Genomic DNA, 26414 nt, shown 5'->3' on the forward strand with positions numbered 1-26414 from the left:
TTAGCTGGTGTTTGAGCTGTCCGTGCTCGGATTCTTTCGCTAATTGAAAGCAAGCAGACTGGGGAGGATTCTCCACCTTTTAAAAGGCCTTGAAGTGATAGTTGCTTTGGGAGCTGCCATTGGAGGACTTAACACATTACATGGTATATGAGCTGTGTCCATGCATACAAAGACCGATTGGACCAAACGCTTTGCAAACGGATTGCAAAGGTAGTTTGTTTTGGCACCAGAAAGAGAACTATTATCTAGGTGACCTACACCCCTCCGACAATATTTGGCATCTTTTATTGCCGCAGAATGAAGGGTAAAAGACACAGAAGGGAATGCTAAACATGAGGGACAATTATGGGGCTAGTGTGTCAGTGCCTCGCTTTGGAATACTGAAATACAAGCCTCTATGGCCTATGGGATGGTTGTTTAGTGGCCAATGGGCATAGAGACAGCAGAAGAATAGCGGGGTTAGTCTTACAGGGAGACGTAGCCTAATAAATAAAGAAGAAGAGAGAGAGAGAGAGAGAGAGAGAGAGAGAGAGAGAGAGAGAACAGAGAGAGAGAGAGAGACAGAGAGAGAGACAGAGAGAGAGAGAGAGAGAGAGAGAGCACAGGGACATGAGTCTAAGGGACTAGTGACGAATCACCGCACAGCTAGCCTACCCTGCGGAGCCAGATTCTCAGAATGGCCATACACTTGATCTCAGAACCACAGGGACAGAGGGAGGCACACTCGCTCGCTCTCTCCCACACACACCAACGTTCTGCACAGTTTAACACTGAGAGCTCCCACACTGAGCCGCCATCTCCCCGTCTGTGTGTGTGTGTGTGTGTATGTGTGTGTGTGTGTGTGTGTGTGTGTGTGTGTCTGGGATGGGGTGGCTGGGCCCTGGCGCGACGCTGGGTGCACCCTGTGCCGACTCCCAATCTCATCCACTGTTCCATATTAAATCCAGTTCTCTAAAATCCCCATTCATCAAACGAGCCGTGGAGGAGGGGAGGAGCAGTGGGGGAAAAAAAAGAAAAAGTCCCAGAGCCAAACGTGGAGTCGGGGGAACAGTTTGTGCTGGACACTCATTTTTGCTTCGTCACTCCTGATGTGCTCCCCTCCCTCTTTCTCTCCCTCCCTCTCTCCCTCCCTCCCTCCCTCCCTCTCCAGCTCTCTCTCTCTGCACTTGTTCCTCCTCTCTCTTCCATCCTTTGTATAGCCTCTAAATCATGGAATTGACTTTTTCTTCTTGCGTCATCTTTGACAAAAAAAGGGGGGGAAAGAATAGAAAAGGGCTCTTGGTGTCCTTGTAATTTTTCACGGTCTGATGTCGGTCGGATCAGTTCTATTTGTGAGGTCACAGCTTCGTATTGAGCCGGGCTTGGGAAGCCTTGTTTAGGAGGGAGAGAGGGAGGACATTTAATTCACTAAAACCTGACACCACTTTCTGAATCTTTTTCTCTTTTCTCCAAATAGCACAAGTCAGATTTCCCTTCATGGATTAGTGGATGTATGGAGCGTGGGAGCGTTGGAATGAAAGAGTTGGGTTGTAGAGAGAGAAAGAAAGAGAGCGAGAGAGAGAGAGAGAGAGAGAGAGAGAGAGAGAGAAACAAAAGGGAAGAAGGAGAGATGGAGAGCTGTGCAGAATCCCAAAGAGCAAGTACAAGAGTTAGGATTGGACATAGTATTCACTCCAGCCATCAGAGAACGACACTCAGACACACATGCACACAGACGTCGCCAAGCCATGAATGAGAGAGTCTAGTTGCCATGGCCACCGAATTGGACTTTGTTCTCTTTTCTTCTGTAGTGGCGGAATCTCTCCCTCTCTCCCTCGCTCCCTCTCTCCCTCCGCTCAGTCTCATTTCTCTCCTCCCAGGACACAATTTGTTTCTGTCGCCGGCGAGGAGACTGCAATTCACTTAATCTGATGAGAGCTTTGTTCTGGATTAAGAGCCCCTTCAGATTAGAGTGCGTTTACTCTACAGGGTTAGATGCAAACGGTGTGTATAATAACATGAGGATATAACGCGGCAATCTTGTCAGCCATCGGATAAATGCGCTCGAAGGAATAACACAATTTAAAAAAAGAAAAAAAGAAAAATTCCCCAATTTTAGCTGCATCATAAAGTAAACAGAACATCTCCCCTGAGGTGTGTGCTTCAACAGAAAAAAAAAACACCTGAAAGAGGTAATTACAGCGAAAAGAAATTCCTAAGACACAAATTCGCTTTTCAAAATAGAGTTTAGCCTTAATCCACTGGAAACTGTTTCCAGTCATTGCATTGTAAAGGCTGCAGACTTTGAGTTCCTCCAAAACCGTTGGACCAGCCATTAACTTATCGCCATTGACCACAACGAGACAGATATAGCAGGCTACTTCGCCACTAACAGCGTGAGCTGATACATTAGGATTTTCCTAGACCTGTTGCCATTGATTGCACATTCCTCTTGCTCCAGCTTCAGCTTCAATTCTCTGATGTTTAATGGCATTGCTACAACTGTCTGTATCACTTTGTGCAGCTCTTCTACTGCTGCCACTGTAGTAACTAGATATCAAACAAATGCTTCACTCCCACTGGTCCCAGATCGCTTTATCTTGCACACGTCAGTTCCCATCCCAGCACAGATAACAGTGTTGGAACTAGCAATAAACCCGGCGAAGCCAGGCTACACAGACCTCTGAAGGTTGTCAACAAGAAAGCCCAAAAGTCGGTGCAGATCTCCTTACATCAGGCAAAGGATGGTACCCAGACACTCCTTACAGGGGCAAAGACAACAGTTTCGGGGTCCTTTTTGAAGGTGAATTTCACCGGTCTATTGACAGAAGTTGAGTTAGTAAATAAAACAAAAGAATTTAAAAACCAAAAACAAGAACAGTGTCGTGTCATGCTGGGGCAGGACGAAAGCCTGGCAGAGCGAAACGTGAGAGGGACTCAGGGGGGGCCGGAGCGGATGTTCCGTGTGACCGCTCGAAGAGGAAGAAGAAGAAGAAGAAGAACATGCACTCTGACTTCTCCCTCCATCGCTCAGGCCATGAATATTTCAGGGCCTCGCAGCAGCTCCATGCTCAAGGTGCACGGGGAGGCATGGCGGCAGACGAGAAGCTCCGTGTTCGGGCGCCACGTGACGGAGACGACGGATAAAACAGAGAGAGGCCCGTTTCACCAGCGCCCCAGTAACATCTCCTCTCGGCTAGGACTCTGGAGAAAAAAGCACCAGGCTAATTTGGGCTTTAAGGCATAATTGAGAGCTGAAGTTTGTTGGACAAACTTCAGCTCAGTCCAGTCAAAATGTCATGTGGATGGTATTGGTAGATGTTAACCTGCAGCTCCAACTGTGTATATTATGCCTGTGCAGAGGAAAGCTGTTTTAACAGTCGTTTCACACCTAATACTTCAATCGATGGCTTCAGCCTTGTTATCATGAGCTATATGGCATTCATGATAACTGTGTATAATATAACTGTGTGCAGAGGAAAGCTGTTTTAACAGTTGTTTCACACCTACTACTTCAATCGATGGCCTCAGCCTTGTTATCATGAGCTATATAGCATTCATGTGAGCTGAGCTCTCTCAGCATGTTTTTCTTTTTGTTTTGTTTTCAGAGGGATTTAATGATGTGGATGATTCACCCTCGTCAGCTCATCAGCCTTGCTTTACTTCACACGCAGTGATCGACATGAGAGGCTCTGGGTTCTGGGATCATTACACAAGTACACATACAGTATACAGTGACCCTTCCCTATGGTGAAGATGCCCTCACTGCTGTCCATATGAGGCGAAACGCTGTGGAGCGTGCTCAGTCGGAGGCCTCTTCCTGCCTCGTCATGCTGCTGATGTCCTGTTATGACGCCCCATCTGCGAGCCAAATTTAATTCGTCTCACCCTCCGGGGCGGCGGGCATAGTGCCACCTCATACGAGCCGTCCGAAGGTGCCAGCGTGGCCGAAGCAGCGCAGCGACGCACAACACACTGCTGCGCAGGCATAGGTCCGCACACACACACACACACACACACCAGCCACAAACACACACACACACACACACACAGCTCCTGTTTCTCTCCTGATTCACTTAAGTGAATCTAGTAAGGCAGGCTCAGGACTATTAGATGAGTGGTGGAAAAAAATAAATAAAAACGGCCTCAATTCAATCATGCATTTTATGGCTCTATTTGGAAACAGGCTCACAACATTAAGAGGAGCAAGCGAGCTATTATGAGATGAAAGAGGGGACTGGAAAAAAAAGGGGGGGGGGGGGTTGGCGACGGAGGAGAGTGGTAGAGGCAGTGGATGGAAGTTTAGACAAATCAATCTCACAAAAGGTCATCTCAGCCTGAGTGAGGTTCCATTGCTAGAAAGACACAGATAAATAGTGTTCAGTGTGAGGCCGTGGCAATAAGACGCACGCATACACAGGGACTGGGAGCAGCAATAGCAATAGAGGGAGACTGACTAGTAGCAACTGAAGGCAGGCAGGCCAGGCGTGCATCACTGACTTTTCTGCACTAGCAACAACAGCCCATCTGCCACGTGGTCTTGTGCAAGCCTCCAGACAAGCCTGTCGAAAGCCTCACACCATCCACCGCCAGGGAAGAACATTAGCATCCCGTGCTATTCATTTGATTTATGTTGGTATGTTGGTTGTTTTTATATATCTGTAATTCTATCACCAGGAGTGAAATGTATACCGCAGGGGCTAGTTCTGCCAAACAGCCTACCTGGTTGGTTAGATGAACCGCCACTCACCCCAATCAATCAGTAAATCAATCAGTTAATCAATCAGTTAATCAATGCATGACTTGTGTATTGAATGACCAGTCATGGAGGTGAAGGACATGCTCTGTTGAGAAGTCACAGGGTCAATTGCAGGAGCCTTATCGGTTGTTGTGGACTGGCCCAGTGAAAGGCAGAATTCAATATAAAGCCCCACCGCTCCCCCACCCTACCGGCTCATCATATAGCCTTAGAGCTTCCAACCGCCTAAACCCTGCAACCACCTGGCCCCCTGCTGCCTCTGTGTACGAAGGGGAGGAGGAGGTGGGGGGTAAAATCTGCAGCGCGAGCGATTCGTCTGTCGAGGGAACATGCCGTACTGAACCTCGTGTACCCTCTTAGCCTGTGAACTGCGGCCGGTCCTCCCCCCCCCCCCCCCCCCCCCCCCCCCTTATTTATTTATGTATGTATTTATTTACTTATGGCGCCATGGCCGTGCATCGTTACGTAATTCTTTACATCCATACATCGCCCCAGCAGCCACTACTGCCATCACAGGCATGCCTGCTACATCATCACAGAGCTTTTGCCAGGAAACAGGACAACAAGCAACGAGTGTGCGCTAGACAGAGAGAGAGAGAGAGAGAGAGAGAGAGAGAGAGAGAGAGAGAGAGAGAGAGAGAGAGAGAGAGATGGAGAGACAGACAGAGAAGAGAGAGACAGAGAGAGATGGAGAGAGAAAGACAGAGAGATGGAGAGAGAAAGAGAGACAGACATAGAGAGATGGAGAGAGAGAGAGAAAAGAGAGAGAGACCAGACACAGGGAGCACAGAGATGGAGGGATGTATTCCATCTCCCCTCTCTATTTTTGAATCCCTGTTTTCTCCCCCCCGTCCTGCACCGCCATATGGAAGCATGCCTGATTGCTGCACTCTGGGGAACTCAAACCCCCCTACTGTAATGGGGGAGCTTCAACAGGAGATGCTGCTTCTTCTAGCTGCTACCTGCTCTGGCTGGGCTAGGCTAGGCTACGCTAAGCTAAGCAAGGCTAGGCTACACGCTCTCCCCTCGACCGCATGGAACATGGCTTCTCAACAACAGCTGCAGGAGAGCTCACGTGTTGGATACCCCCCACCTCTCTAGTAGATGTCGCCGGCGTCCGACACGCTCCCGCTCACACGTACGTACACAGCTACGGTCGCACGTACCGTCTCTCTCACGCACACACATATACACACACACACACACAGAGAGAGAGAGAGGAAAATAAGCAGAGGAAATAAGGCAGGCACTTACGAAGCAGTTGAGCATGGAGCAGGAGACTCGGACAGCCAGGCTCATGGTGAGGGGAGGAGGCAGGGCTCAAGAGCCTGAGAGAGTGCAGCAGCGGCAGCGCCGGCAACCGGCACAACCATCATTACCCCACACACACACACACACACACCTCACTACTCTCCTCTCTGCCCCCCCCAAAAAACACACACACACAGGCGCGTAGAGAACGGCCACGTTCCAATAACTCCCTGAAGCTCCAAGTAACACCTCTCACTCCCCCCCGCTCCTCAAAATATGAACGAAATCAGCCTCACAGGTTGAGAGAAGGTCTGACAGAGGAGAGAGAGAGAGAGAGAGAGAGAGAGAAGCAGTCCAGGCTGGAGGAGGAAATAAAACGGAGTTTAAAAAAGAAAAGAAAGAGAATCCTCTCTATCCCTGAAGAAGAGATCACTGGAAAGAGAGGATGGAGGAGAGGAGGAGAAAACAAAAGAAAACAAGGGGGGAGAAATGAGAGAGACTGCAGGTGTACCGGCTTCGCTGAGCGGAAGGACAAAGATGGGGAGAGAGAAAACGAGAGTGAGAGAGGGCAATAGAGAGAGAGAGGGAGAGGGAGAGAGAGAGAGAGAGGGATGAGACACAGAGGCGAGCAGCAGCCTGATGCTAAGCTCCACCCTCACAGAGAGCCCCTCCCCTGCCCTCTCCACACCCTCCTCACGTGCAGCCCATCGCTTTTGCTTTTCTCCTCCTTTCTCTCTCCCCCTCTCTCTCCTCCTCTCCCTCTCTCTCTCTCTCTCATCCCTCTCCGCTTGCCAGCCCTCCTCCTCCTCTGTTTTCAGTTCACCCTTCACCGACATCTCCACAAAACCAGGCTGCTACCTCAGCACGCAGCGAGGACCAGAGAGACAGACAGACACACACACACACAGACAGAGCCGCAGGATGATGCTAGGACAAATAATCTGTGTGATGCTGCTGCTGCTGCTGCTGCTCCTGTTGCTGTCACACACACACACACACACAGTCATATGTGAACACGCACATGCTTTTCACAAAATGAATCTATGTGATTGATGATCTCAATTCTAAGTGTGGAAATGCCCCTCTGATGTAGCACTCTCATCTCACACACACACACACACACACACACACACACACATCAAAGGCATCTCCCCTCCCCCACCACACTCCTTTCACGATGCGCTAGTTATAGGCATCTAGGGGTCAAAGGCGCTATCTGTCATAATGGCATTGAGGAAAACGGCGGTTATGTTTGCGTGTAGTGTTTGTGTGTGCGTGTGTGTGTATATATGTGGGGTGTTTATGCGGCGTGCACCAATGACACAGCATAATCAGGCAGCACGACTCTCACAGCCCCTCCCTTACTGTCTCCCTCCCGCTCCCGCTCTCTGTCTCTGTCTCTGCCTCGTTCCCTCTCTCTCCCTCCCTCCCTCTCCCTATCGCCCCCCCCTCTCTCTCTCTCTATCGCCCCCCCCCTCTCTCTCTCTATCGCCCCCCCCTCTCTCTCTCTCTCCCGTTCTGTCTACTTGCTGCTGTGAGTCAGAAGCAGACTGAGCTGCAGTAGGGTGAGGCGCTTTCAATTCTCTCTCCCTCCATCTCTCTTTCTCACTCACTCTCTCTCTCTCTCTCTCTCACCCCCTCTCTCGCTCTCTCTCGCTCCCCATCTCTATCTCTCTCTTTTCATCTCTTTCTGCCAATCTTCCAAATGCAGAGCACTCCCCAGCGACTGAAACAAGCTCACCGTTACCCATCATCCCTCTCTGACAGTCAAGCGCACTGAGACAGGTCTGGTGCAGTAAGCCCCCCCCCCCCCCCCCACACACACACACACCTCTCAGTCATTCCCCCCAACCGCTCCACAGCATGTTCAACGTGACATGCAAGAGCAATCTCTCCAGGCAAACCGACCGACCGAGCGGAGCGGGATTGGAGCTCTGCGATGCCCGCTTTAACGAGTCTCCGCACGCATCACACGGACGGTCAGATGGATCCTCTGAGCTGCCGAGGCAGTCACGAAGCCCCGCTTGCTCGCATACACATTCCATATCGCACGCATGCATCGCGACAATGTGCCGCTGTTCTGCTGGGGGAAATCCACGCCAATCTCTGGCTCCCGTTCCATGTCACACCATCAGGCGATTGCCAGCCTCTTTCTCTCTCTCCCTCTCTGGATGGGGATGGGGGGGGCGGGGGGCAAGGGTGGCACTGGAGTAGCCCATAGCCGTAGCATGCGAAGCGTGACTCGCTAAAGCCTGAGTCGTGACTGGGGGAAGAGGGGGGGGGGGGGGGCTATGGGGGGAGGGATAAACGCATGGAAGCGCAGCGTACACTACTCTACACTACACTACACTACAGAGTGACGGGGACAGATAAAGCACGGCAGTCACAGCGTAGTTCCTTAAGACTGGCTTTAGACTGCATAATGCCAGCTCTTTACTTCGCCCCTCTCTTTTCTCCAGGGTGTCTTTTCAGCAATTTCATGGCGCCTCACTGGTTGAAAAATTATTCAGCCCTTTGTCACCCGATCGGCTGTTGAGCAAGGGATGTTTTGGGGGGGGATTGCCAGTTCACCATGAAATTGTAACAATTGCAGCATGTATTTATTGTTTTGTATTAATGGTTATTGTTACGGCTTTTAGCAGGCGCTTTTATCCAAGTGACAAATGTTACTTTTAGCATCCTCCACAGCTAAAAGTAACAACACTAAATGTACAATAAATAGCCTATACAATGTCAGTCAGTGGTCTCTCCCTGCATATAGATACATGTTTAGGACTAGAGACGGACAAATATTCTGTGCTCTTCTTATAAGATGCCAGCTACCATCAGCATCAATCATTTTGCATGATTAAATAAACTGACTGCACCCTTTGATTGAATTCTTTACGGGCAGAAGACAAGTGGTGCTTGACTGGTCTTACACCTCCCACTTATCCACGCTGCACTTGATACAGTTTCCAAAATCACTTGATCTATATTCCAATGTATAGCGTTAAGTATACGCTACACTAAACATTAAACAAAAGCACCAATGTGCTTCTCTCTCTATATTCCAATGTACAGGGTTAAGTGAACACTAAACACTAAACCTAAAGAGCACCAACGTGCTTCTCTCATTATTCCAATATACAGCGTTGAGTACTAAACACTAAACGTAAAGAGCACCAACGTGCTTCTCTCATTATTCCAAATATACAGCGTTAAGTACTAAACATGAAACATACAGAGCACCAACGTGCTTCTCTCTAAAATATATTTGAATGTATAGCGTTATGTATACACTAAACATATAGAGCACCAACGTGCTTCTCTCTAAAATATATTTGAATGTATAGCGTTAAGTATACACTAAACGTATAGAGCACCAACGTGCTTCTCTCTCATGCGTGTTGAGTTCTGCATGTGCTGCATGCGGCTCCATATGGGGAAGTGACAGGGGAGAGGGAGCACATGATCACGAACGAGACAGAGAGAGAGAGAGAGAGAGAGAGAGAGACGAATGGAGTAGAGTAGAGGCACTGAAGCTGAAGGAGAGGGAGTGTGTGAGTTTGTCAGTCAGTGAGTGAGTGAGTGAGAGAAAGACAGAAAGAGTAACACTAAACACATGCACACACAAAGACATGTTTGTGCTCTGTCATTTTCTCACTCACACACACACACACACACACACACGGCTGTGCTACTAATATGGCTTCCAAAGGTAGCCCTGTTTGTTATTTAGGGAAAGGAGGACCCCCTCCCATCCTTCTGTAGCCATGCTGCTGCTGCTGCTGCTGCTCTTATTGCTGCCTCAGCCCCTGTCGAGACACCCCTGTGGCAGCCATCCAGACAAACACACACACACACACACACACACACACACATACACACACACTGAACGGTCAGGGGAGGGGAGGGCTGTGCCTCCCCCCGCCCAAGTTGCACGTGGCTCACGCACACGATGCTGTCTGCTGTACATGCATCTACATTTGTGTGTGCATATGTGCATGCATTGTGTGTGTGTGTGTGTGTGTGTGTGTGTGTGTGTGTGTGTGTGTGTGTGTGTGTGTGTGTGTGTGTGTGTGTGTGTGTGTGTGTGTGTGTGTGTGTGTGTGTGTGTGTGTGTGTGTGTGTGTGTGTGTGTGTGTGTGCTCAGACTGATACCCTCCTGTGAATCACGCTGGAAACCCGTTGCCAAGGCTGTAACGGATAGCCTTTATTAATATCACAGTGGAGAAGGTGGAAGAGGAGGGGAGGGGGGGGGGCAGCATGACTCTTACCCCCAGCAGGGCAGAACATCACAGGGCTACACGAGTACCTCAGCACCCCCAGCTACAGGGTCTCCTAATAGTGTCCAATCCAGCACCAGCCCACCGCATGGAGCAGAGCAGGCAGGGGTGGCGTGTGTGCGGAGCTACCAGCTTGCCCTTTGCAGGCTAATGCAGACAGGGCGCCGGCATGGGGACATTGCTTCAGTCAATAATCATTAACCGGAAATCAGAAATCAGGCCAAGGTGAGACACATTTAACACTCTCCAAAAGGAGACGCACGCAAGCAAGCGCGCACACACACAAGCAGGCACACACACACACACACACACGCACAAGCACACACAAAAGCACGCATGCGCACACACACAATCATAAGCATGCACGCACACACACACACACACACACACACAGTTCAGGGTTCTCATCATATTCTCAGGACATGCAGCCTCCAAGGAGGAGCAGCAATGAGAACATCAAAGTCAAAACACAAAGCTCATCTTTAAACTCAAACCAGCATAATTGGAAGAACGAATAAATTAGAGAGGAGCGATAAACCATTAAAACACACACACACACACACACACACACACACACACACACACACACACACACACAAACACACACACACAGCCTCTCACCAACACTAGAATCTCATACCTAAAATATAAATAGGTCTGAAATGAGCCCACGTAAAAAAGTACAGAGGCCACAAACAAAAGAAATGCTTGCGACTTAAAGGCTGTGTGTGCGCGCGTGTGTGTGTGTGTGTCTAACCCTGCAACTTCGCCCCAAATCTAACAACTCTCATTCTGCACTTCTCAGCTACAGTAAATGTCAGTAGAGTGCCATTTAACAGTTTTTCTCTAGCCAAAAAAAATAAATAAATAAGAGAACTTGTTCAGAGAGAGTCTAACTGACGCATGTGAAATATCTGTTGTTTTCAGTCCTGCTGAACCTACCTTCATTCTCAGCCACTGACTAACGTTAGCGCCTCAAATGAGCTCCACTGGGATACACCTACAACTAGCTAACTCTGAGCGGCTTTACCTGCTACCTAGGGATGCAACGGTACAGTTTTGCCACGGTTCGGTTTGTATCACGGTTTTTGGGCCACGGTAACGGTTCGGTTTCAATATATCAATATTATCTTGGCTCTAGCATACAGGAGGCTATATTTGCCTTTTCTATTTCAAATCAACAATGTGCTTCTACTTACACTTGCAGAGAAAATATTAAATGCATAGCCTGACACAGATGAAGCAGAATCACAAAAATGTATTAAAAGAAAAGAACACCATCATTGCCTTCTGTCATAAACAGGCAATGTTATCCATAGTGCAGTGCAGCATAAAGTAATGTGTAGTTATTTATTTAATAAACTCACTGTTCTTCACACATTTAAAGAAAATACTTAACTGTTATACACCCTCAAAAAAGTAGTGAACAATTCTGAAAATCTTCTCAAAATAATTGGTGAGGTAGTATTATGTGTAGTTTCAAATGGATATTTGATTTGGGAGTGCCTGCCCTGTCCTCTTTTATGAACGTAAAAAATGTAAACATAGACAAAAGTGCAGTGCAGCATTAAAAATATTAGAACAATGAAATGAACATTATTGCAACCTGTTGTCAGGGGGGGGGGGCAATATTCCGAGAAGAAAGTGGCAAATTTGCCACTTCACAAAGTGTCTGTTTCCCCTGTGTCTCCTGTCGTGTGCGTGTGTGTGTGTGCGTGTGTGTGCGAGAGAGTTGTGTGATTGACGAGTGGACGAGCGATTGACTGATTTAGCAGTGAGTTTATTGTTTTTCGAGTGGACACCTCCCGCTGCCCGTAGCCTAGCATGTACAACGTCAGGAAAATAAATGACCCGAGTTTGGAATGACATGTCAGCCTCCCCATCTCCTATAACCTCCCATCCCTACAATATTTTCCAGTAAACTATCAAAAAGAGAATACACTCAGCTGTGTCGGCGTCACGCTTTCTTAGGCTACTCTAGCGAGCAATCAACGCAGGGCAGAAACCACCGGTTACACTGTTACACACAGACTTTATAATGTGGCAAATTTTCGACCTTCTAAAGTGGCAAATTTGCGTCTTTACAAAGTATATATACGTGGCCCTAATACGCCGTCGTATTCGTTATGTCTTTGGGAATTATAGGAATATTGTTGTCGAAAGGCTGCAGCAATGGATGGTTGGGTTTTCGGTGGCAAACTAACTCTCCGTGCTGCTCCACTTAAGGTTACAGCCGGGTGATGAAGGCGCAAGTGGGCCGACATGTTGGATGTGTTACCTTTATTAGGTGATTGTTGTGAAGCAGTGCTTGCAATGCACACTGTGCTTTGTTTACTGACGGTCTTTTTGCCTTGTTCGTGGGCTACTTCAAATGTCGCCATGATCATGCAGCCGCCGGTAAAGTTTGTTTCTTCTCACATGACTCCTTCATTTGCATTTCAACGCGCTTATTGGCTCTTGGGAAATTCAGTAAAATTCTGATTGGTTTGTTGCAAGGTTGACGAGAGGCAAGCTGAACAGTCAGAGAAAACGCATCCCCCGGGTCCTAAGCACTCCTCTCTATCGCTCCCAGGCTACGCGCGCGCAATAACCTTGTATTAAATAAAAAGTTTAATGTCGCGTATACCGAAATATTGCGGTTTAGGTGAGTCTATTGAACCGAACAGGCCAAACCGAACGGTTCAATAAATTATTGAAAACCGTTGCATCCCTACTGCTACCTGAAATGACCCGCGTCTGGCTGAAATTTGACCCGGTACGGTACGGTATGTGAAAGACTAACAGAGCGGCTTGTCTCAGAAAAAAAAAAAAAAAACGAAAAAAGAGGGAGTACATGCACATAGTCGGTCACTCCCTCTCCGTCTCTGACACACAAACACAAACAAATACACAAACACACACACATAGACGCACATGCACACACACATACACACACACACACGCAGACGCAGACACAGACACAGCTCTTGCGTAACCAGATGACATCATGTGCCACAGCCTTACAAAGGTCCATGTTTACCTGCGCAGCAGGAGGTCACACTTCATTGCCGCACCAAAGGGCCGTCACACAGCACGGCGTGTATGGGTGTATGCATGTGTGTGTGTGTGCGTGTGTGTGTGTGTGCGTGTGTGTGTGTGTGGACAAGAGCAGGGGAAAATGACCTCATTGTCCCCTTTTCCACGCAACGGAACCCGACTGACAAGAGCGCAAACAGGCGGCCCGAATTCAATACGGGGGTTTTGTTGTTGCGGCACAAAGGCATGTCCGCTTAGGAAAATGAGAGATTAGATCTCGCTTCACAGGCTCAGATTAAAGCACTTGTGTTACCTGTGGAAAAGACGGCAAAATAAAATTGTGTCATAAATGCCCCCCACCTGTGGACTTGAACCACTGTCAAGTAACTCCCCCACCCCCCTTCCCCTCCCCCTCCCCATCCCCCACCCAACCATCTACACATACAGCATGTAGGCTATGGGATGTTCATGGATGACTGGGAATGGGAACACAGGTGGTTTCCTTGTTACATATATGCCATACATTTCAATGTATAACGGACATACCTCGTTTTGAAGCATACAGAAAAAATGGGCATCACGTTTTGCCTTTCAGGGTCCGTGCTGCGACCGACTGCACAGCGAGGGCTCTCGAACGTGCTCATCAGAGACACCGTCCACCGACAGGAAGGGCACGGATGCACATTGGCATCGCATCGCTGGCCACATTGTCGGCGCCAAGGGCCCCAGAAACAATTAGGGACTGGCATACAATAACGCCTATGCCCACACTGCCCACACAATCTTATCACATGAGTCACTGGGGATGGTGAGCTCACCAAACACCACTCATCCAGGGCAAGAAATCCTGGGAGTTGAATAGTTTTAATCAAACTGGTGGTTAGAGCCTTTTTCACTGGTCACATAGGCTTAACCCTTTGTCTTACCAAAGTGCCAGCAAAACATTGAGGGCAAACAGGTTCAAGAATTTTATTTGCCTTCTTGAATACGGTCAGTGCGGAGTTAAATACATGAAAACCGGTTTGCTGAAAGCTTCCAGCGAAGGCTTACAGTACACTCAGCACTGTAGCAGTCAGCAATCATTACTACCCTTAAGCGCCAACTCATGAACGTACGAGGACGGCGTGAGCACAGAGGGTTCATTGTTTATAGACTTCGCTACAGCATTTAACAATCACAGTGGAGTGGACTTCAACACGGGCATCTCTCGGAATGGAACAAAATCCTCGCAATGGAAAAAAACCCAGCAATTTCTCTGCTCTGCATCCAACACAAATGAGCGAAGGCACACAGAAGGCTAGACTACTAACTGCAGTTACTTGTTCACAGTACTTCCTCAAAGCTCTGGCCACAAAGGAGAAGCACAGAAAATAATAATAAAAAAAAAAGAGACACAGCCCTAGTGCTCTATGGAGCAGCGTGGCGCTCCCTCAATTTGAAGCTCCTCCTGAACTAGGTGGTTAAAGAGTGTTGTTTCTGCTTTTGGCCACCAGATGGCAATGCTGGAGGACACTGGACTGGAGAACAGATCTCCTCTGATAGCGCTGCCTCGCCAAAGTCACAGAGTGACAAGGAAATGTCCTCGAAATATCTCCTGTCGAAAAGCAGCGTGCCCTTTTCCGACTTTGTCTGGACGTCGTTTCCACAGCATGTGGTGAGGTGCCGCCATCCCACATCTGGTACAGCTTTCCAGAACACATTTCTCTTCAAAAAGTGCCATGCTGCAACTAAAAACAAAAAAGTCTGGCTGGCTGACAGCAGGTAAATACTGAGCACCCGAGCCACCTGCTTCGTCTAGCGCCCAGGTCTGGACCTCAATCAAGCCAGCGGGCCCTGACGAGATGCGAGTTCTCACAGCGCACACGTGGCACAGACTAGAACCTGGCCCTGCTCCAGGCCCACAACATCAAGGCTTTCAAACATCCACCGCTCTCTTTCTCTCTCTCTTTTTCTCTCTCTCTTTCTCTCTCTCTTTCTCTCTCTCTCTGATGGTGCTTTCACAGGAGATAACATCTATGAAAGGCAGGAAGCGGGCAGTAAAAGGGCGACTCCAGAGGACCCAGGAGAGTGGCACTGAGAGAGAGAGAGAGAGAGAGAGAGAGAGAGAGAGAGAGAGAGAGAGAGAGAGAGGGAGAGAGAGAAGGGGTAGAGAGGAGGGTGGTAACTGTAAATCTAAAGTTCAAACAAAGATAGAGAGCGCCTAAAGAGTTGAGTAGTAGACGCTGAGGAACGCCCAAGAGGATAGCTGCGGAGAGTAAACAAGAGGATCCTATTGTAAATAACACAGACAGAGTGCCAGCAGTTGCATCATGCCACCGCTTAAAGGCCCAAATGAATGAACACACAGACACACGTCTGATTTCCATTTAGGCTCTGGGTGCACCTCACATTTCCACAGAGAGAACATAAAGGAACCCAGGTCTCTGACTTTATGGGCCTGTATGAGTGTGTGTGTGTGTGTGTGTGTGTGTGTGTGTGTGTGTGTGTGTGTGTGTGTGTGTGTGTGTGTGTGTGTGTGTGTGTGTGTGTGTGTGTGTGTGTGTGTGTGTGTGTGTGTGTGTGTGTGTGTGTGTTTGGGTAAAATGACCTTCCACAGAAAGGAAGGAGTCGATTTTTCACATACAGTAAAGCCAGTAAAGGTTCTTCACGTTTACAAGGTGGGATGGCCATGTGAGCGCAGACTCGTGTGGCTGTGGTGCTGTGCTGCGGTGGTCTCGCCACAGGTGTTAACAAGCGCCAGTGCCAGAGCACCTCAGCTGAGCGCGCACACACACACACACACACACACAGGCCTCGTGATTCACCGCGTCCAGCTTATTTACACCGTTCCTGGTCAGGGTCGGGCGGTCGGTGTCGGCGCGACTGTGACGGAAGTTTCTTCCGCTGGTGTTTGCGCAGCGGGCTTCCCCTGCAGGGCCCCGGCGTCCACAGGTGGCGCGGGCCACGGGACCTTCAGGTGTGTCAACACGGGAGCTGTGATCGCTGCGCTCGCTCAAGGGCGCCTTCGCTGGGTCACCAGGTTTGCGGCAGTGTGATGGAATGATGATGCCGAATTGGAACTTTCTGTTTTTCTCTTCTGTTCGAGTCAGGAGTTGTGTGCCGTTGTGTGCATTCTGGGTACGTATGTGATTTGTGATGTGTATGTGTTTGTTTGTGCCACTCACCATGACATTTAGCTCTGTGTGCGTGTGTGTGTGTGTGTGTCTTGAGAGTGGTGGTGTGTGTGTGTGTGTGTGTGTGCCTTAAGAGTGGTGGTGTGTGTGTGTGTGTGCCCTTGCATACAGTACATGTCTGAGTCTCTGTTGTGCGTGCACCTGAGAGTCACAGTGGTTTGTGTGTGCATGCTTTTGCACGTGTGCATGTGTGTGTGCGTGTGTGTGGAGAGACAGACAGATAGACAGACAGACAGACAGACAGACAGACAGACAGACAGACAGACAGACAGACAGACAGACTCACCATGGCTTGTGCTGTGTTGGGCGCTGACCCTCTCTGCTCAGGCTCCTGCTCTCCTCCCACTGCACAGCTCTGGAACGGCAGCAGCAGCCTCTCCTGCAAAACACACACACACACACACACACACACACACACACAGTCAGTCAGATGATACACTAGGCCTGTACACTCAATCAAAACTGCAATTTGAAGTTAACACATTTAGCTAATCGCTAATAGGGCAGCAGCGGCTAATCGTTCCGCTCGCAACTCTGTCGGAGCGGTTAATTTTGTTACCTCTGATGATCGTCGTTATATTCGCAATATGTGTCGCCATTAGATATCTCAATTAGATATTTTCCATTAATCCTGCAGCCCCGTGATAACACACTCTAAGGATGCTGATATTACCGTCAGGCACATTACTGGTGCACTGAGAATCAAGGCCAGTATCAGGATTCAATATACTGTATATAGAGCAACAATTTGACCTGAGCCCCTTTTTTTTTCTTTAAATATATTTTTTGAGCTTTTTATGCCTTTAATGATAGATATAGTGGAGAATGACAGGAAGCGAATGGGAGAGAGAGCAGGGGTGGGATCCGGAAAGGACCACGGGGTGGGAATCGAACCCGGGTCGCCGGCATACGGTGCAGGTGCCCCAGCCAGTTGCGCCATAGCTGGGGCCAAACCTGAACCCTTTTTAATGGCGTGCCATTTAAAAGGCCTCTGATCAACACACAGCGAGCGAGGTAAACATTGGACTCTAGTTGTGAAACAGGCGCGCACACACCACAGCTTAGGACGTGCCATTGTGAATGGAGGAGAGCGCGAGTTGGATAACCTGCCGAGTCAAATCGGGAGAGCGTCCAGACAGCCGCCAGCACAAGCCAATTGAAACGTCCAAATTAGGCACAGAATACTATCCCGACGTAGGCAGGGCGGGGCACTGGGTGCACAGTCACACGTACACACACACACACACACGAACACACACACACATGCCACAACACGGGCATGTAGAGAGTCGAGTTCAGCCGAGCCCTGCTCAACCCTACCCCACTCTACCCACCCCTCCCGCCACCATGATCCTATTATAGGCTAAGCACAGATTTACTGGACAGAGAAAGCAAAACTTTCTCTCAGGCTCCCCAGGTGCTCTGGTGGGGGGGGCAGGTGGTTTGTGTGTGTGCGTGCATGTGTCTGTGGGTGTACAAGTGTATGTGTGCACTGTACAGGTGTGTGTGTGTGTTTGTGTTTGTGTGAGTGTGCAGGTGTGTATGTGGCTGTGCACTACTGGGTGTGTGTGTGTGTGTGTGTGTGTGTATGTGTGTGTGTAAGCATGTGCAGGAGCAGGTGGCTTTTAGGAAGCAGTCCCCAGCAGAGGAAGAAGGAAAGGCAGGGGCTTTACCGCCACACCGAGACCCATTCTCTCCACATACTTCTCCATGAGACGTGATACAGCAGCAGATAGCGCTAACGCTCGCATCCAGATTAGCAGTGATGCTAACCCTACTCGCACACACACACTTCTCCAGGAGACGTGATACAGCAGCAGATCACGCTCGCATGCAGATCAGCAGTGATGCTAACCCTACTCACACACACACACACACACACACACACACACACACACACACACACACACACACACACACACACACACACACACACACACACACACACACACACACACACACACACACACACACACACACACACTGTAAGATGGAACCTGTGTCTGCTAGCTAGCGCTGCTCTGTTTATTAAATACACTCATGCATACTAAGGTGAAGTCATACCGCAGGCATCACCTCATGATTCATCAAACAGAGCAATACTCCAGGATGTCAACCCTGGCTAATTACAGAAAATCGTTGATAGAATAATTGCAGTCAATAGGATAATGTCATGTTTCCATGAAGTGATTTATACGAGGACCTTCGGATGGCTTAGGCTTACATCCTAATGATATCCAACAGGTCCATAACATGCTATCAATCATCCATCTGCGGCTTTAACTGTGCATCTTGATGCTGTGAATTCACACAAATCCATCCAGAATGCCTCTGAACATCAGGCGTTCAGCAGCATCACCCCACATAAACAACTAGTCATGGGGAGGATTTAGGCCGTGGCTGAGAAATGGAAATTAATCCTGCTTAATTTTCAATGCATGCAGGGCATCAATGTAATCTACAAGTCAATCATTTCTCAAGATGAGTGGGTGTTCACATGTTCTCACCACGAGAAACAGTTTCATTTTCAAATGGTTTCACTTTGACTGTCACGTTATTGCCCTGAAAGGAGCGAGTCCACATCCACAACCTGATGAGCCAGCGAACAGCTTTGAACTAAACGCAATTATGTCTAGGTGTGAAACAAGAAGTTGCCATCCTTTAAAAACGTTATCATAAAAATGTGGATAGCCTATAGGCTTGCATAGAGCTCCATACACAGATGACTGTGCGTGGCCTGCTAGCGTGGAATATGGATATGTCCTGCTGCAGGCCAAGGCACGGCGTGTTCAATCTTGTAACAAGTTAATCTGATCTCGAGGCGCCTCTTGCACCAGCTTGTAGCTCCGCTCGAAGGAATTTACAATAAAAAACGTAGTGAATTTCGGAGCCACTGCCAGCATTGCTGAGGAAATGACCACGCAACAATGAAATGACTTCCATATCCGAGGCTTCCGGCCGCAGCACAGCCACTGTAGCATAGGCCAGAGTTGTGGTCAGCGCCTTGCCAAACATTCACAACAATGACAAGACCATTTTCTTCCAGAGTGCAAGGAGTTGCTCCTTGAAACTTAGCCTTACATAACTGTGATATAAATTGCAATGCATTCATTGGACATGTTTGCTCTAGGCCTATGTTTGCAAATAAAAAACATATAGAAATGTAAATAACAAACATGTAGCCAAAACGATGGACCACATGTTTCCCCGCAATCTGTTCTTGAGCTCTGAGAGCAGCCCCCACACAGGACTCAAACTAGCTAACCTCAATCCAAACAAGTCTGAGTTACAGCAAGCCTGAGCCTTATGTTTGCCAAGGACAAACATAATATTTGCAATTTTCACAGCTAACCGCATGTCAAATGACTGATAAGGCACTTGATTACTTAGTCAAATCCCTGGCTGAGTTAAAGGGCAAATGACACACCAGACCTCACTGTAACCGTGGTGCAGACGGAAGTTTAAAAATTAACATTCAAACTGCCATTGAATATCCACTCAATGACCAGTCGCAACTTAAGTTCAGACAGCAAACTGTTGTTTTAGACCCATGTGTTTCAGCTGCCTTTGCCCCTCATGCCTAGCTTCCCCATAGTTTCTCTATCCCCTGACACACCCCCCTCCGAACAAGCAGCGCAAAGGGAAATGAATAAGTCTACTACGATCACTTCAAACACCACCACTGAAACGCTACTCGTATCCAAACCCCCCGTACCCAGCGAGCGGCTGATGTTTCTTACCAAGCTTTGAGTACTTTACAGCGTAGGCTATGTCCTGCAGATAAAAAAAAAAGTTAGCCCAGGCAAAAAAAAAACCCTCAGTGCTTTTTCCCTGCTGGGAAGACAGAGGGCTGCTAGTTCGCTAGCAAAGTGGCAGCTCACTCCTCCCTTGCCCGCTCCTATTAGAATCAAGGCTGTGACGTATCTCACTCGCGCGCGCTCTCGCTCTCTCGCTCTCGCTCGCTCTCCCTCTCTCTCTCTCTCTCTTTGCCACTTGCGCACACACCTACGTACTCACTCACTATTACACACCCACACTTTCTTACTTGTTCCCTATGGACACATAACAAACTGCCTTAACTTCCAGAACATGCACTTTGCCATTGGCTGAGCTTCTGCAATCAACCACTCGTCATGGACACTGCTAAATGGCACAGAACCCCCCCAAAAAACACACCTCCTCACAAACTAACAAAAATGCATGCAGACAGACCGAAGGCAAACATACACAAATTGTTAGGCCTAAATAAAATAAGATGAAAAAAACTGAAAACTACATGAGATGACTTCTAAAACCTGGGCTACAGTTCTGAGTACTACTGAGAGACTGAGCTGGAAGTAAAGAGCCATAATTTTTCACACTGAGATTTAGATATGACCACAGGTACCTGAAAGTCTAGGCTGGGCCAACACATAGCTGAGATTCCTCTTCCCACACATTTAGTAGTACCAGGCAGGTCCATGCTTGCAAGACCTCATTTGACTCTAAGCACATTCACAGCAGCAGGTATATGAATCTCTCTCAACCCATTCATTGACATGACAGTCTGCTGCTTGGTTTATCTTTTTAAACACTTGAGTGAGTGCGGTACAGGAGCACCCTTGAGCGTAGCGTACACTGCTAGGGTGCTGAGAGGGTGATAACTGTAGAGAGGCCCAAGATTACAGAAAGTTCATTCATACCATGCACACACACACACACACACTGCGGCTGCTGTAATAACCGTGCATAATAACGAGCTGGATAACGCCTCTGCTTTGTTAAAAGGACATTTTCACTTCAAAGAACCTCAGGGGCACGGAGCAGCCAGGAGGCCTTTGACACCAGCTGTGCTACTCATCCTATTGTGCCGTGGACCAGCTCAAGGAGAGACCCAAGAAAAGGGCTAATGCCTCAATAAAAATAACCTTTAGACACAAAGACAAAGGAATCCTAGAGCAAAGACGAGGTTTTTTTTTTTTTATCAGCCAATGTGTATCTGCTAAATGACACATAAGGTAAATAAGTAAATAAGGTATGTAGGTTACTCCACGAAGCCTGGTCCAAAAATGATCTTGCCTTAGAGGCTTTATAAAAAAAACAGGTTCTGACAACATCTTGATCAGTACCTCTGAATCAGCAGTTTAAGCATTCACTGTGAAAGACTGAGAAATCTACACACTTCATTTTACCAAGCAAATGAAATGCTGAAACATGTTCCAATGTTCTGAGCTGATGCAAGGAAGAAGAGCCGGCATGAACATATGCGAAATTAGGCCAACAACCACAACAACGAAGGAACCCTTGAAGAAATGGTTTGTCGCCTCAATAAGGCCTAACAGTCTCACCACTCACCCACCCAGCATGCACACTTAGGACAGTCACCTGAAATAACTGACATACTGTAGGCACATCATATTACATTAGGTCTGCTCTGATGCTCAGTTCTGACACACAACACACTCGTAATATAAGTAGGTCCCAAGTGACCCAAAGTCCTAATGACCAAACCTAAAATCCGAGGTCACATTTTACTTAGTTAGTCCGCTCAGAGACTATCTCAGATTATCAACAAACTAGTCTATCTGACTGTTAACAATTTATGGTTAAGGTTAGGGGTTGGATTTGATGATGGTGATTTTCAGTAGTTCAACAACAATGTTACATACGGAACTTAAAATCATAACAGATGATTTATTGAGGCTCTGTGGGCAGACTATCAAAGTAAAATGCTTAAAACAATCCCACAGAAAGTCCGCACAACACCGCTATCATGGGGTTTGTTCTCGTCTAGAATGTCAGTGACAAAAAAGCAGAAGTCAGTGAATTATCGAGTGCAACACGTTGTTGTTGTTGTTTAACTCCCACCAGATACTGTGGTTGGGACAGGTCAGAGATTTCCACTTGGTTTTCACTTCATTTTTCTAAAGAAGGTCTCTTTTTGTCCAGTTTCACTTCTAGTTTTTCTAATAATGGAGGTCTCTAAAGAGCTACAACAGCTGAGGCAAATCAGGTAGCTGACATATTCACTTGACGTAAAATACCTAATCAGACATTCCTTTGGAGGTATCTCAGCCCAGCCCAATTATCAGAAGTTGCAAAGTTCAATGCATGACAACTAAATACAAATATTTTCATATGGGCCCAGATGAGCCTTATCCATACAGGGATACAGGAACAGGATAGTCAACTACACTGTAAATATTATCCTACATCAATTTGCAGATGATAAGGAGATGAACTTGCCGACTCAGGAAACCTTTCCCTGATAACAACGTTGTAAAACAATCAGGCTAACTAATTATTACTAGCAATGGTATAACTGGCTATTTTGGAAATTGAGATATCAATAGAAAGAATACAACTGCATGACGCCTCACCTATAAATGATTACACCGAGTCATATGGTAAAATTAACAAATGTAACTTTTACACAAAACAAGCTTTTGCACGGTATTTGCACCAGAAGCTGCACTTCTGTGGGTCGTTGGAAAGGTACTAATGAAACACCTGATTGATTTCACACAGGGTGAGGCATTCTTCACATCCATCACACACACTGTTTATGAGGACTTTATATTTACATATCATGTGCTTTTGTAATATCACAATATAAAACAATATATTGATGCAACAAAAGTTACAACACTAACTATAATTGTACCTTTGCATATACACTGAAGGCACCACAGCGGTCTACCAACAATCATATGACTCTCACCTCTCACAGCCAAAGAGTGAGATGAGTCAGCTATCAAAGAGCTGCTCTTCAACAGCTGATCTTGCAAGTGTGAAATCAGTTTCTTTTTTCGAGGGATAGTTTCGTTCCACTCTGACAGACACCACTGTGCATGCCCCATATATTAACTTAAAACCCTTGAAGTCTGAAGGCTTCTCCACCGCTCACCACATTAAGACTGCCAATTCCATCCTCAGTGTATTCACATCATAAACAAGTGGGGCCATACATGCAGTATCTTTGCCATACATTTATTCTTTAGGCTTAATATGATGACAATGTAGGCCTCCAAGTTACTAACACACTTCAGTGAATAACTAGCAGCTAGACCTAGATCCTGTGCGGGTGACCAGCGTCACGGATAAGGGCTATTTAAAGTGCAGTCTGACCTGTAACATGATCGTTCTCCATCAATTAGACATTTCAGCCAGTGCACTGCACAACAGGTAGTGCTGCCCAGATTGACACCATGCATAAAGCAGCCAGAATTAATTTTAAACTACATAGTAAGTTCTCTGCAACTGGTCACTCTTTTCTATTCTCACACGTGGTATTCCAAAACAAATAGTCACACAGTCACGGGAGCTGGGCGAGTTAACTACTAGCAAAAACACAATAACTCACAATTTCCAGAATTGCAAATTCTCTGGTCTACATTATTTTGAGTAAAGGACCGCAGACGAGCGTTTTGTTAACTACATACACCAGGACTGTGTACTAAAACCATTACGACGCCCAATTCGCAGCCAACCAAGCTGTCCCTATTCCAATGTTCGCCCAATGACATCAAGTTATCTGTAAAATATTGAAGTAGGCTAGATAATTGTATAGTCCACTCGCAGAGTAATATGTGGTAGCGATGACAATAAGCTCAGCAGTATTGTTTAAATGTTAGCACGCCTTCACTCGTGCTCATATAATCAGGGAGAGTTGTCTTTAACGGCTAACGTAATCTTGCTAATTAGACTACAGCATGTTGTGGCTACAGCTGAGCAAAGCGGTGTTTTAACACAAATGCACGATTTGATGGGATTTTGGAGGGAGAATGAGTTCAATCCACTCGTCGAGGTATGCTATTCTATTTGACAATCAACCACACCACGAAACAACGGGAAGTCAATGAAAGCAACGACATGCCGGGTGGAGGGCGAATTGTGTGCTGTGGCGCCAGACTTCTTTTCTGGTCCATTATGCTAGGTGGCTAAGCTAGCTATCATTCGATAGCTGAATGTGTAGCGATGTGGAGAACCCTCGCCCATTCTCGTTACTACATAACAAACTCTATGATAACCATGCGTCTTTTACCACCGTAACGTTACTGTCTACTAAGACTGAACATATGTAGAATTACATTGTGAAATGATATAAAATAGCATACAATTGAGCTACTCACTCAGAAAGAGTCAGCTGATACAACGGTGACTCAGTACACTCCACAACTTCCGCATTCACTTGCAATTACAACCAGACTAGAAAAACGAAACCTGTATATTTGACCAATAGCAAAGATGTTCAATGCACTCTTCAGTGCTCTCTGCCAATAGCACTCGAGAATTTACTAGCTGAAGTCATGTGTCAGCTGTACGTGTAGCGATTCACGTACGGAGGCTGAATGGTAGGAACACACCCACACCAAAGCCAATCCCAAACCGATGTCAGGGAGAGCCCTTTGGTGAGATTTAATGCTGCGTTCACCCGCTCTCTAGAAAAGCTGGAAGTGTATAAGTCTACAGCTCACACAAAATTAAAGTAATTGTCAGAGTCAAAATGACCCGAAAAAAACTTGTTTTTCTTATAATTAATGGGGACTGATTTAATGTAAAAGGACATTTTTTAAATTCGTGGTGTAAATACTTCTATTAGCATTGGACCGGGGTGGCATCTCCAAAGTCTCTCAGGACACAAATCTAAGCACCAGGCCTATTTAGAAGCACACTATTGCAATTCGAAATGTGGTAGGGCCTAGTAGGCTACCCACATATATTAGTATTTTTTATTATAGGTGTTGTTGGGTGAATTCTCGTGCTGCTGTCCAGTCGGTGCCTAAGTGCGGGAACGCAGCATAGGTCTGACTATTGGCAAGGAATCTCAGCCAATAGAAAATCACAGCGCGGCACAATCTGATCACATGCTTCATGCGCCCCATGAAGAGGTGGTCGTATCAAGAAATTCTCCTAGGTTCGGTTGAAGAGACGGCATTTCTTAAACCTTGCACACAGCCTATCCATAGTACAGCGCAGTGCAATTTAGCATAGCAAATTAAATACGTTTCCTTTTAACAATCTATTTTTATTTTCTAATTTAACCAACCTCTCCTCATAACAGGCCTACTAAAAAGTTGGAAATGACTGTATGTATATGTGTAGGCTTTGTCATTCTTAATTTCATTTCAAATGCAAAGCCTGCTCAATGCAATACATATCTAGGCTACCTTGCTCATTGTGACAGACAAGCATTAGATAAGCAGAAAAGTTACAAAACACTCTCTTTTTTCTACAATAGCAAGAGTTAGCAGAGGGGAAAAAACAAACACAATGTGTGTGTTGTGTAGTAGATATGACTGGCTCTGTGTGTGTGTGTGTGTGTGTGTGTGTGTGTGTGTGTGTGTGTGTGTGTGTGTGTGTGTGTGTGTGTGTGTGTGTGCGCGCGTGCGCATGTGTGTGTGTGTATGTGTGTGTGTGTATGTGTGTGTGTATGTGTGTACGTGCCATGTGTTAGGTTAGTCTTCTGTTTACAGCGTTGTAGATACGCTGGTGCTATTTTCGTTTGATGGCCTTCCCCCTAATTATCGCTGCTGTTTGACCTGAACACGCTCTCCCAGCCAACAGATAGTGGAGCTGAGCTTTCACCTTTCCTCTGTGTATTCAACACGCTTGTGACCTTTGACCCTTTCTTTGGGGCCTGAGAGGACTTTCTTTACAAATTAGGTTGGATTGTACAATTAATAAGAAACCACATTTGATGCCAGATAGAACAATACAAGTTATTCTTAACATTTCCGTGGTTCTAATATATATGTGTTGTTTTTTTTTTTTTTCATATTCATTTTCATAGCCTATGTATGATGACAGAATGGTCAATACAACAGATGAGCACTTGTAAGTTATGGGTTTAAAAAGCAAGCCAAAGTTGCTGCTGTGTTCAATACAGGCCGGTCTCAGAGTGGCACTTGTGTGTTTCGGAGCAGTCTTGCACTGCCCTCTAGTGGCAGAATTGAAATAGTGACCATATTCTCATGCTTTAGAAGGGTA

At 47.0% G+C, this 26414-nt stretch overlaps 2 protein-coding genes across 5 annotated transcripts in view; both read right to left on the minus strand.

Moving 5' to 3' along the window:
• Positions 1-24621, minus strand: part of mtmr4 (myotubularin related protein 4) — a 65809-nt gene extending 41188 nt beyond the window's left edge. Inside the window, exons 1-2 of one of the 4 annotated variants that reach the window (XM_062536232.1) lie at positions 24557-24621; positions 16732-16824 (exon numbers count right to left, since the gene is read on the minus strand). In XM_062536232.1, coding sequence (XP_062392216.1) covers positions 16732-16734 — 3 coding nt within the window. In that variant the 5' untranslated portion in view covers positions 16735-16824; positions 24557-24621. Of the gene's footprint in view, positions 1-5992; positions 6474-16731; positions 16825-20185; positions 20318-20832; positions 20923-24556 lie in introns of those variants that run through there. The other 3 variants (XM_062536229.1, XM_062536233.1, XM_062536231.1) reach the window with 3 other exon arrangements.
• LOC134080032 (RIMS-binding protein 2) overlaps positions 1-26414 on the minus strand; it is a 210831-nt gene that overhangs the window by 34541 nt on the left and 149876 nt on the right. The window lies entirely within an intron of this gene.

The sequence above is a fragment of the Sardina pilchardus genome, chromosome 5 (assembly GCF_963854185.1).
Source record: "Sardina pilchardus chromosome 5, fSarPil1.1, whole genome shotgun sequence".
Classification (NCBI taxonomy): domain Eukaryota; kingdom Metazoa; phylum Chordata; class Actinopteri; order Clupeiformes; family Clupeidae; genus Sardina; species Sardina pilchardus.